This window comes from Drosophila persimilis, unplaced genomic scaffold (genome assembly GCF_003286085.1).
Source record: "Drosophila persimilis strain 14011-0111.01,24,50 unplaced genomic scaffold, DperRS2 tig00000124-arrow-pilon, whole genome shotgun sequence".
Classification (NCBI taxonomy): domain Eukaryota; kingdom Metazoa; phylum Arthropoda; class Insecta; order Diptera; family Drosophilidae; genus Drosophila; species Drosophila persimilis.
This window is the reverse complement of record NW_020825294.1, coordinates 8,679,690-8,692,090: the sequence shown is the minus strand read 5'-3', so window position 1 is coordinate 8,692,090 and position 12,401 is coordinate 8,679,690. Positions and strand designations below refer to the sequence as shown.

The 12,401-nt window shown below is 46.9% G+C and overlaps 1 protein-coding gene across 1 annotated transcript; it reads left to right on the top strand.

The window, feature by feature from the left end:
* The first annotated feature begins 938 nt into the window (after positions 1 to 938).
* Positions 939 to 3,240, top strand: LOC6596413 (protein escargot). Its single transcript, XM_002021562.2, has one exon. It carries the CDS (start codon positions 1,052 to 1,054, stop codon positions 2,549 to 2,551), a length of 1,500 nt encoding a protein of 499 aa, XP_002021598.1. The 5' UTR covers positions 939 to 1,051; the 3' UTR covers positions 2,552 to 3,240.
* Positions 3,241 to 12,401: the final 9,161 nt, after the last annotated feature.

Genomic DNA, 12,401 nt, shown 5'->3' with positions numbered 1-12,401 from the left:
ACTAATACTACAGCAGGCTACTTTTCAACGAAGTTTCTCCACTCCACGCTGGAATTTATTTCTTGTACGCAGTGGACTTCTCTCACTCCTTTGACGGTGGCAAAAAACAAAACAACAAAACATTCATTAATGCAAATTGGTACCTGGCTTCCCGTTGAACCTTTGACATTTGATCGAGTCAAAAGGAGGCCCTCGCGCGCACGCACGTGTTCGACTCCCTACCTGATCTCTTTTTTGTGCGCGTATGTTGCAGGTCAACTAATGACCCAGATGCACCTGATAATGAGGCAAGTAGCCCTTGTCGTTAATCCCCCCTTTCTTGGGTTATTCCCGATTTTGCCTAGCCGCAGCAAACAACTGTTAATCGACGCAGAATCATCTCATCCGCTCCTCTCCACCTAATTGCGCATTGAGTTGAGATAAAGAGCGCCACAACGAGAGCGAGTCTCTCCAGCAGCCTCTCTCGCCAACACCAACACCAAACCACTGTAGAATACGTGTGCAGGCAAACACCAGTGCAATTATAACGGCATTTATATTTAGCTGTGAATCGTTGTTGTTGCGACGGCGTCGGTGGCGATTGGTGCAAGTGTACGTAGACACGAGGTACATAAGCAAGCCGAAACAGGTTTGCCACCCGAACGCTACGATTGGCCGAACGCACCCACACATACACTCGCACGCAACACATTGCCCATGCATGTGAACGACCACGACTACCTGAATGAAAACGCACCACGCCGAGAGAGCGGCTCTCTTTCGCTTCGCTCTCTCGGGCTGCGCCTGCGCTGCTGGCTTCGGGTGGCACGCGTATATAAAGCGCGCACAGCGACCGACTCGCTCTGACTCCGCTGACGCCCGCTTCGCTGCAAGCATCCACCCAAGCAATAGCAACAAGAAAAAACGACCGCGCTTCGTTTCGTTTCTGACAATAACTGTTCGTTCTGTGTTTTTGTGCGCGAGCAATGTGGTGGAAATAATCGAAAATCGAAAGAAACAATTTGAGAACTTTTAATTTGAAAAAGCAATCCAGAGTATATAAAGCAACAAAATGCATACCGTGGAAGACATGTTGGTGGAAAAAAACTACAGCAAGTGTCCTTTGAAGAAGCGGCCCGTGAACTACCAGTTCGAGGCGTCCGCCCAGACCCCCGTCAATGAGCCCCAGGATCTTTGCCTTAAGAAAACAGAGTCGGACGAGCTGGAGGTGGAGGCAGACCCTGCGACGGTCTCCGCCTCGGAGGAGGTGATCAACGTGAGCGACTGCTGCGACGACGAGGGCGTGGACGTGGACCACACCGATGACGAGCACATGGACTTGGAGGAGGAGGACGACGTGACCGTGGACTGTGTGGACGTGGACACTGATCCGAACCAGACACAGGCCGCCGCCCTGGCCGCAGCCGCAGCCGTGGCCGCCGCATCTGCTGCCGCTGCAGCCGTGGTCGTGCCCACACCCACGTATCCCAAGTATGGCCTACAGCCATGGAACTTCCACATGTCCCCGTACACGGCCGAGTTCTACCGCACCATCAACCAGCCGCACCTGGCCGCCGTGGCAGCCTCCGCCGCCCAGCAGCAGATATCGCCTCTGCGAGGCGACCTACTGGCCCCCAGCTCCCCCTCGGACTCTCTGGGCTCGCTGTCGCCACCGCCGCACCACTACCTGCACGGCCGGGCCAGCTCGGTGTCGCCCCCGATGCGTTCCGAGATCATCCACAGGCCCATCGGAGTGCGCCAGCAGCACCGGTTCCTGCCATATCCGCCGCTGCCAGCCGCCGCCTACCACCAACAGACGCCGTACCCCGCGCTGGGCTACCACCACCACGCACCCATTTCGCCGGCCTACTCGGAGAGCTCCTACTACTCCATGCGCTCCATGACGCCCGAGTCCAGCTGCTCCTCGGTGCCCGAGGACCTCTCGCTCAAGCACAAGCCGATCGGTCAGGAGGCCGCCAGCAGCATCAAGGCGGGAGCAGGCCCCTCCACGAGTGGATCCGCCAGCAGCTCCGCCTCGCCGAGCCCCGCTAAGAAGGACAAGTCGCCACCACGCTACCAGTGCCCCGACTGCCAGAAGTCCTACTCGACCTTCTCCGGGCTCACGAAGCACCAGCAGTTCCACTGTCCCGCGGCCGAGGGCAACCAGGTGAAGAAGTCCTTCAGCTGCAAGGACTGCGACAAGACGTACGTCTCGCTGGGCGCCCTCAAGATGCACATCCGCACCCACACGCTGCCCTGCAAGTGCAACATGTGCGGCAAGGCCTTCTCGCGCCCCTGGCTGCTGCAGGGCCACATCCGCACCCACACCGGGGAGAAGCCGTTCAGCTGCCAGCACTGCCACCGCGCGTTCGCCGACCGCTCCAACCTGCGGGCCCACCTGCAGACGCACTCGGACATCAAGAAGTACTCGTGCAGCAGCTGCTCCAAGACCTTCTCGCGCATGTCCCTGCTGACGAAGCACTCCGAGGGCGGCTGTCCGGGCGGCAGCAGTCCCAGCTCCAATGCCGGCTCCACCAGCGAGCTGTCCTACGCCGGCTACGCCGAGCCCTAGGATCACCCGCGGGATCTTCTTTTGATCCACACATTGTATTCAAGCCATGTTCCACCAAAAATTAGTTCCTAGCTCGTTTAAGAGACCGGCAGCTCCAAGTTCCCAAATGAAATGAACAACCGAACTCGAACTCTTACTTAACCCAGACACTCCCAGTGCACAGTGCCACAAAAAACTATGTAGACACGCTGAATTCAATACGTTTTTATTTTGATTTGGTTATTTTTGATTATTTTCTAGTCAGCATTTTCTTTGCAAGAGAAAATTAAAACGGAAGTTCATTTGATTTTACTTTTAAATTTCGTCTCCGCATTGAATTTCATTACTATTTCATACACAAACTCCTAAGCCGAACTTTGTAAAGTATTCTTCAGATATCCTGTATATGTACACGTACCACGTAAGGTGTATTACGCCCCAGCGTCTAACTGTAGATCCTAAGCTGAAGACCCAGACAATCTTATGTAACTTTAGATGTACGATATCCCAGTTGAACGAAGACATACCCTATACTGATGTATGTATGCTTCTATCCCTATATACAATACCATAGTACGAGTATTTTTAGCCTAGCTGTAGATCGTAAACTATTTTTGATATGACCGACCACAACTTTTACGTATACATTGAAAATGTTCTACTTTACGCGTAGTTTAAGTGAGGATACAAAAGCTAATGGAATATTTTGATACGGAAATGTTTTATATTTTTAAGTAATTTATTACATCAGACGATCTATGAAAGAATGAAATACATTTTATTTACGTACGCAAGTACACAAAACTATTACTATTATTATTATTGGTTGGAAAGGGCTACTTCAATTTTTCCATTTCAGCAGAAAGATCTAGAATTGAGTTCGAGAGAGTTCTTGATGACAGATGAGTAATCGTCAGCGTAGGGACTCACGGGAAGGAACCACAAAATATTACTCTGTTTAAATATAAATTTATATAGATTTTTTAGGTCTAAGGAACTCAGAATTTATTTTTTATTAGAATTTATTATTAGGGTTTTAATAGTTTTGCATGCCAATATTTTAGTTGATTTTCCAGCCAGTTTTACCAGTATTTGTGGTTCTTATTATACCTGCTATTATTGTTGGATTGAAATACCCAAATTATATCCATGCAAAGGTCTGAATCTTCAAAATTTATGAATGTAATATATTTGAGATATTGTTGATCATTCTTAGCAGAATTCCATTATTATGTATCACATTTCTTCAAGATTAAGTACTTCCAATTGGGCAGCATAATTTGAAAGACTTATTCGAACTATTCCCAACTCTAATCCGTTCCGTTTTCCGAAAGCAAGCTCAACGAAATCTGAAATAGTCGTGAATGGACGGGTGGACGGACGGCACAGCACTTGGGAGCTCTTCCCTTTTTTGGGTCATGCTCTTCTTTTCGGGGCGAATAAACAAATCGAAACAAATCGAAGCGAGTCGAACGAGAATTGGGGGACCGCCGGAGAGCCGACCAGCCAATCGCGACATTTATGGCCTGCCCAGAAAAACAAACATACTCGAAAAAAGCTTTTATATGCTGTGCTGATCATAAATAATATTTAAATTTCCGCACACGTACAATGTGATCGGGTGGGGCAGGGGTCCGGCAGGGTGGGGTGGGGGGGCTTACAAAATGGCAGTCACTAAATCAAAATCGAAACTTCAAGCCTGAGTAGATCCGCGCCTCGCCGAAGTCTTATTAGACATGAGGCAGATTTTAATGAAGGAGAGAAGAAATAGAGGCCTAGTCGGAGACTAGGCGAGATCTCCAAGTGTGATCGATGCATCCATGCGGAAAAGAGGAGGAGGCGGGGGCGGCGGAGGAGGAGACGCCATCATCGAAAGGTAACGTTTGGGTGACAGAGCATATGAAATTATGGGTGCGTCCTCCCAAGCCGAAGTCGAACGTAACGAAACTCATTATCGAGATCAATCGATCGCCAGGCGGGGTCTAGACTCCCAAAGTCCCAGAGTCCCAGCCAGCGCTCGAACATGTGTGTGGGGATCCGGCCGAGCAGCGAGCAGCGATCAGCGATCGACGACCACGACAATTGTTGCCAAATTAGATCATCAGGCAGCCAGCCAGTCAGCCAGCCAGCCAGCCAGCCACGGAGCGGCAGCAACAAGTTTCAGTCAAGTTTCACGTGTGCAGAGATCTGTAGAGCGATCCCCACCAGCCCAAGCCCCGAACCAGCGAACCAGCGAAAATTAATATGCACGCATTTCGTGGCTCGACTGCCTCCAACTCAAACTCCATCTCCATACCAGTCTCCTCCTTCGGTCTCGGGTTACCAGCCCTGGCTGCAGATCCCCCAGTCTCGAGACTCCCAAAACCTGAGCCCCGGCTGGCTGGTTGATCGCAGCCCCCAAAACGATCAACGTTCGTGCCTGCTTTCTTGCTAAACAATTTGCAAACGATTTCTAATAAGCGTCTTAAATTGTAACAAAATAGACTCGCATTTAGGGTCTTTTGTGTGCCTTTGCCTTAGCCTTAGCCTGACTCGGGCTCCAGCTCCAGCTCCAACTCCAGCGATAACAAAGATCGAGGGAATAAAAAATAGGAAAAAAGAAATAAAAAATAGCCGAAAACATGGACAACAGAAAAACGGGAGGGTAACTGCCTGGCTTGACCCTCTCCCTACCCAAAAACGAATAAAAACCGTTTGAGTTTTTATTTCTGATTATTTTATTTTATTTGTGCCAAATTTCGCGCTTGATCGGTGCATTTTTTGTAACCGTTTTATGGCGAGGATTGAGTACCTCTGAGGTTACTCATAGATGGCTACGATGAAGATCTTTTGGGTAAGGCCACAGACAATTTGACTGATTTTGGGGTCTCAACTTTGTGGCGACTTACTTACTGTATGTCAAGAAAATGATCTTGTAGGACAGGGACCACATCTTTGAGAGTCAATGAACTTTACTTCGAGGATCAACGATCGGGAAGCAAGGAACTCCTGCTATGAATCGATTTGTTCCTTATTGTAAATTGAAACTCAAGTATTTTTACGTCTTATGAGGACTAAAGATCGTCCCGAACTCCCTCCAATAGCTGGTATACCTCTCTCCAGCCCCAACTCCAACTGCTCCAAGTTCCATTTCAATTCGTTAACAATCAACAAATATCACTTTCATGACGTTTTTCGCAACTGCAGCTGTCTGTCTGGTCTTCCACCTCGAGGTTCCCTAGGTTCACTCCCCCATCCAGTGCCCCCCCTTCGCTGGCCTGGCTGCCACTGATAAAACCTGACGATTTTGTCCAGAAACGCTGCACCATAATAAAGCAGCTAAAAGTCAAACGACAACGCAAAATGGTAAACAGATCGAAGCTTTATGAATATGCAGAGATAAAAAGCAGTTGGGAGACCCCTCTTACCCACCCGCCCACCTCTCCGTCACCGTCACCCCTCACCCTTTTGACAAAGGAAAAAGTTTTTTTTTGAATTTCAAATTTTTTAACGAGCCAAAATGAAAAACTTTCCAAACAAAAGGCAAACAGCGCACACACACCGCACAGAAGGCAGGCTCCCCGAAAAACCGATTGATCCAGAGCAGAAGCGAACAGAGAGGGGGCTACGGGAGCCACACAGGGAGCTGCGGGTGTGGAGAGGAGAGGAGAGTAGAGCAGAGAGGTGCTAGCGGAAAGCGCAAACTGAAATGAAATTTAGCGTAAAAATGGAGATCTTTTGTCCGCGATAAACGTGAGCATTTTGTTTGTCACGACGAAGTGTGCTTTTTTGCGCGACCGTCTGACGCGGACTTGGATTCGGATTCGGATTCGGCTTCGGAATACGAGTCCCATTCAAAGGCAGGGAGGTTCCATTGGTATCCCTAAAGCAAAAATATCAAATCTACATACCTCAGAAGTAATTAAAAAAATACTTCAATTGATCAGAATATTTTGAATATGTTTACATTTTGTATGGGACAAAATTAAACTTTGAAATTCTATTAAAAAAGAACCATGTCCGACCACTGAAAAATTTCTGCACGTAAACTCTTGATAAGTCGAGGTCCATTATCGGTTTTTTAAGCATACATATGTATATCGAACAGTGTTTTATATATCAGATGATTTGCTGTTTAGATTTCCCATAAGCGAACCGGCTTATTGGTCCGAATGGTCGTTTCCAGGTCTTAAAGATTTTGTTATTGTGTAAAAATAACCAATGACAGTCACAATTGATCCCTGAAGCCAGCATTATACGGTTGGGTGGATATGCTGCTGTTGGAACTGTCGTAGAACACAAAAAACTCGTTTAATACGGGGGAATGGGCGATACAAAATTATAATATAAGTAGCTTTAATTCAGTTGATTAAATTCAGACATTTAAAAATATTCTTTGGATAAGCGATCATTAAAAGGAGTATTCCTTAAATTCCTACAATATCTCCTATTGGGGAAAATTCAAATACAACGAACAAAATATTGAGATGTAATCAAGTCTTTAGAACGCATATTATTTTTCTAGATTCTATAGTTTTCCTTCTTAAAATTTGAATATAAACAAATGTACACATGATCCCAAAAACGCATGGTACATTTTCTTTGAATCATTGGTACTCCAAAGCTTTTATCCCATATAATTTTCAAAATTTTCCAGCCAAAAACCTTGAGAAATACTGTCATACGGCGAATCTCATTGTTCCAGAGATAACACAGAAGGCACGAAATGCAAAAAAATGAGGCAACCGTACTTGCTCTCTCGCTCTCTCTCTCTCTATGTCTGTCTCTCTTTTCGTGCTGTGTCCTGCATTTCGTTGACCATTTCTGCTAATTTGTGTGAGTGAACAACAGCAATCAGCTACAACTACAACTACAACTACAACAAAAACCATACACTTGCGGACGGTATTAGGGCTGTCCGTTTGTTTCTAAACTAGTCTGAGGTTTAAATTTTCAACTAAGGTCTTTCGTATCCCATCAGAATACAACTCCTAAACGATTGGAAGGAAAATTCTACTCTGGGTTTACTTCTTACATTTATATTCGGAACCACGTGCATCTGTAACTGATCGTCGAACGGCAAGGGTGTACAGTTTTCGACGCAGATGCTGTTAGCTTTCACGCATTGCTTGTTGCTTGTTGTTTTTTTCGTCGCCTCACTCTCGTTGACCGAGCGAGACAGAGCGAGAGAAACGACGCCGATTGAGTGTGCCAGTGGCCAGTGTGTGTGAGTGTCTGCGACTGTGTGTTTGTGAGTGCGTGAGTGGAAAGGCAACGATACCATCTTCAGGCCTAGTGAGAGAGAGCGAGCGAGGCAACCAACCTGCTGCCGCCCCGCTACTCTACTCCACGGACTAGCCACCGACTAAGGTTCAAAGTTGTTGTTGCTGCTGTTTGGCCAATTAGTTAGTGGCTCGGTCGCTGCGTAGCGTGCTCCCTGCGAGAGGAGGGGGGGGGGGGGGGGGGGGGGGGGGGGGGGGGGGGGGGGGCCGGAAGGTGCTGTACTGTACTTACTCGTAGACAAAGCTCAGCTACAATTGTGGCAGCAGGCATAACAGCAGTTAACGCGCTTTATTGTCTGTTTGCAAGTGGCCAACCATCTCTCTCTCTCTCTTTCTCGCTATCTATTTGTGTGCCTGTGTGTGCGTGAGTTGTTTTATGGGTACAGTGGGCACCACCAACCATCATGGCGTTGATCATTAGCGTAGATGGTGTTATTATTTGCACGTTTTGTGTGAAATGCACTTTGTCCGCTGCCATTGCCATTGCCATTGTGGCTCCGGGTCCGGGTCGGCCCACTCCTCCATTGCCGCCCCCCCCGTCCCGCTTAAAGCTGGCCTAAACCGAGTGCGTTTACTCGATCGACATGAAAAGATTGGGCCCGGAGTTACTAGTGGGCTTTGTTCCCGGCTTAGAATAAATGAATCTTCGTTAAATTTTTGCAGCTGGCAATTAAAACGAAACCGAGGCACACCAAATTGTTTCTTACTTTCGGGGAGATGTGGCAGAAGATCTATTTCCTATGTGCAGACAATTATTATAACACGTTTGACCCATTTTTGAATAAACACCCCTTAGGGAGATACTAACGTAAAACGTGGGTACACGTGACGGCCACGACTGTACATTTACACCCGATACTCAGCCAGAGGGCGCAATCAATTAATTTCATTAAATTAGATATGTACATAATTTCCTCATGCCCTGCACATACACCGTGCTCTCTCACCAGTCTCCCCATCTCTCTCCCACTCCATCACTCTTTTGGTCTCTCTTTGCATCAGCAGAGAAAGAAGACAAGGAGCAAGATGAAATCATTCAAGGTTATCCGCTTCCGCAACGTGTTCTTCTTTCGGTTCTTGTTTTGCTCAGTACAACTGTAAACTTTGTTCTCTCTCTCTTATCAAACATGGCGTCAATGCGCTCTTAGTTGTTCTGAGCGTAGAATAAGACTCGAAGAGAAAGATAACGGACCACCTCGTAGAAACAAGCATAAGAAGAAGGAGCTTGGGTGGGAGAGCAATTATGAAGAGAATCAAGAGAGCATCGAATGAACGAATTTGCACCGCTCTCTAATTTTTTTCACCCGCTCAAAGCGTCCCTTCGTAAGTTAGCTCCGCGTTTCAGCCCTTGAAAATCCGGAAAATGTTGAAAAATCCAAAGAGTAATAGGCCGCGAAGGTGTGTAAAACCAAGTTTAGCGTAGTGAAATGTGTTTTAGTGCAAAAAATCTGTTTGATTAGGGGCGGGCAAAATGGCCACAAAAATGCAGCTTGTTGAAGGAAAAGTGCGACCATGTGGTATATTTTTATATGTGTTTCATTTATGTATATGTAGATAAATATATTATTTTTGCATAAATTAATTTTTTTTCATGTGCATAAATTTAAAATTTGTTATTGTTGCGTTTTTTTGCGTCTCATTTTTCCGTTAGATCACATGTGTATCTTCCAGCAATGTGTGTGTGTGTATGCGTGCTTGAAAACTTGACGAAAATTCGTCGAGTTTTGTCCCTTTCCCACTCCATAGCGGAAGAAGAGAATCAAAAAGGAATGAGTGCTGTCGTTCCAAGGCAAGTTCCTAAAAGGGTGAGGCATTTGCTGACCTGCTGATTAGACTCTAAACTTCCGCCGTTTAGTGCCTCACCTTAAATTAATAAATTCTAATGCCAACAATTTTTGCTCTTATAGGAAATCATTTTATGCGTTTTTTCATCTTACTTCATCAGAATCGTCAGAATTAAGATTGTGGGTAAGTGAGAAAAGAAACGAGATAAATTTTGTTGTTGTTTACTGTTAATTTTTTATGTTTTTCTTTGTAAAATTGTCTTCCCCACCAAAAATGTAATAATTTTCTTGTATCCGTATTTCGATCCACCTCTTGGTCCTGTGGGAAGCTTCAATTTCGAGTCTTCGATCAATTTCCTTTTGCCCCACATGCCCCACCTGGTGGCGCACACCATCTCCTGGCAATTGACCCTCGCTGTCAGTGTCTCATCACGTAAAAAACTCCCTGCTCCCACACTTACATCCATCCCATCCCCATTCATCCCCAGTCCTCCTGAAGGTGCACTGAACCCATATTATCCGCAGAGAGGAATGGCATTCATATGTTCGAGATCCCATTGCTCTACTTCCTCGGCTCGCCGCCAGATCGGATCAAATTACCAAAAAAAAAAAACAAAACACAACAAAAAAGAATAGAAAACGAAGAAGAATCAGAATCGGAATCGGAGCAGGAAAAAGAACCTGTTCCCTCTGGCTCCCCCAACCTCCGAGGCTCTGGACGTGCCCGTGCCCGTGCATAAAGATGAGAGGACTCGGGATCGAGATTATTATGTGAGTGGGAATGCTGGGAATGAATGCTGACAAGCGGGCATCATCGGGAGAATCGAGCCCTCATCTCCTGGGGTCATGGGAAATTCGGGGCTCGAGTCGAATCGGATGTGGAAACCGTTCGCCGGGGACAGCAGGATATGAAATCTCTGCCCTGTCATGTTTGCTTATAATTTATGTTAATTTTCATTTCCATTTTCATTTCCATTTCAACAAATATAACAGGATCTTTTGTGTTGATTAATAGAACACACCTGGACCGAGGCTGGGGCGCGAGCAGGGGCAGTGGCAGCGAGGGGGAGAGAATTGTGTGTGAATTTCCCCAGAACCATACAGCCTCCCAGCTCTTGACACATTCTGATCGTTTTTCTGGCCACTTCTGGCCACTTAAAATATGTCCAAATTGATGCCCTGGGGCATTGCCGGAGGCTTCCAGAGCTGCGCTACCAAAAATGGTCTCATTTTGCGTATGTTAAATTCAAATTGTTATGATCCGTAAATGTCAAAGAGATAGAGCGAATGGGTATGGGACTGGGACTGGGATTTGCTGGAATACTCATATATACATATACGTCTTGTGGCTTTTGCAATTCAAATGCTTTCCTATGATTCATGACTCCACACACACACACAGACACACACTTGTGGTAGCTGGCAGTACATTTGTGGTCTTCAAGGTCCATTGGTCTAAGTGCCTTCAAAAACCACAAGACCCAGAGCCACGGCCTCCTCCACCCACCTTCACAGCACAGCACAGCAGAGCACAGCCCCAACTCCAGGCCCAGTTGAAGCCTCGCCGTCGTCTTCCAATCGTTGTAGATCAGCCCTGGGCTAGAGGCAACCCGGGTTTCTCTTTGGCGGCGGCTCGTTGAACTTTCTTCGAATCGAAATCAAATGAAATGAAATGCTCCTTAAGCTTAATTGTCTCAGCTTTTTGTCTTCTCTTCAATTTTTTACTCATTTACCATCTGAGGCCAGGCCGGGGTTGTGCTGCTTTTGCCCCACAGTTATTCAAATGCTATGAAAATATGTGCGGTATGTACAGGCCAGGGCACAGTGGGCCGATGGGCAGTGATGGGGAAATACGAGTGAGACTTTTGAGTCCAAGACAGGAACCTAGTGGAATCCCCCCTACTATTTGTAGACATTTTTCTGTTCCTCTGGCACTAGCCAACTTTGAGGGACCTAAACCCACTGTGCCCTCCCATATCTATCCACATTGACAGATTTTATTTGAGTCCAGAACAATAAACAAAACCCGGGGGAAGAGATTTCAAACAATTCATACTCGTATATACTCGTAGTTCTCCAAAAGCTGTGCTCGAAATTTGTTTTCGATTGTTTATGCATTTCGTAGGTCCCCTCCTCCGCCCCCTCCACGAGGCAGCGAAAGAACTGTGAAGTCCGTAGCCAAAGCCAAAGCCAAAAGCCACTACCACTCCATCAGCATGAAAAGTGAGCTCGAGCCAAATTCAAGAGATATTCCGCTGAGTGGGGCACAGTGGCACATCCACAACGAAAACAGAAACTGATTTCGAAAGATGCAGCAGCCGCCAGCCGCCAGCCGCCGAGTGTGATGGCTCGATGGCTGGGAGATGGCTTTGGCTTTGGCTTTGGCCTGGCTATCTCTTTGGTGGAGAGCAGCACCCCCGCTAGGCCGACAGCTGCTGCTGCGGGTTTCGAAAGCTCGAGGAGCAGTGCAGGCCCAGAGGAGGCCGCTTGGGAGGCAGCGGCCATAATTTCCATGCCAGTTGTCATAATCAAAAGCGTTATCTGGTAGCTAACAGCCGCATAAATTTCAAGTGGTTTGGGGCCTCTTCTCCGCCACCAAGTGGACCGGCTCCAAGTGGATTTGCGGTTGGCTTTGGCCATATCAACACGTACACGTACACGTACACGTACAACACGTATGCAGGTAATTACAAATGTGGCCCGGTATTGGTATTGGTATTGGTATTGGCTTCCCCACAATAATGATAATAAAGAAATTATAACAATAACAAACTAATAGTGAAATGGGCAGAGGCAGAGGCAGTGGAAAGGGTGAAAACTGGGGAG

What these genes read in the sequence shown, in the direction of transcription:
- LOC6596413 (XM_002021562.2), top strand. Translation starts at nt 1,052, where the DNA reads ATGCATACCGTGGAAGACATGTTGGTGGAAAAAAACTACAGCAAGTGT.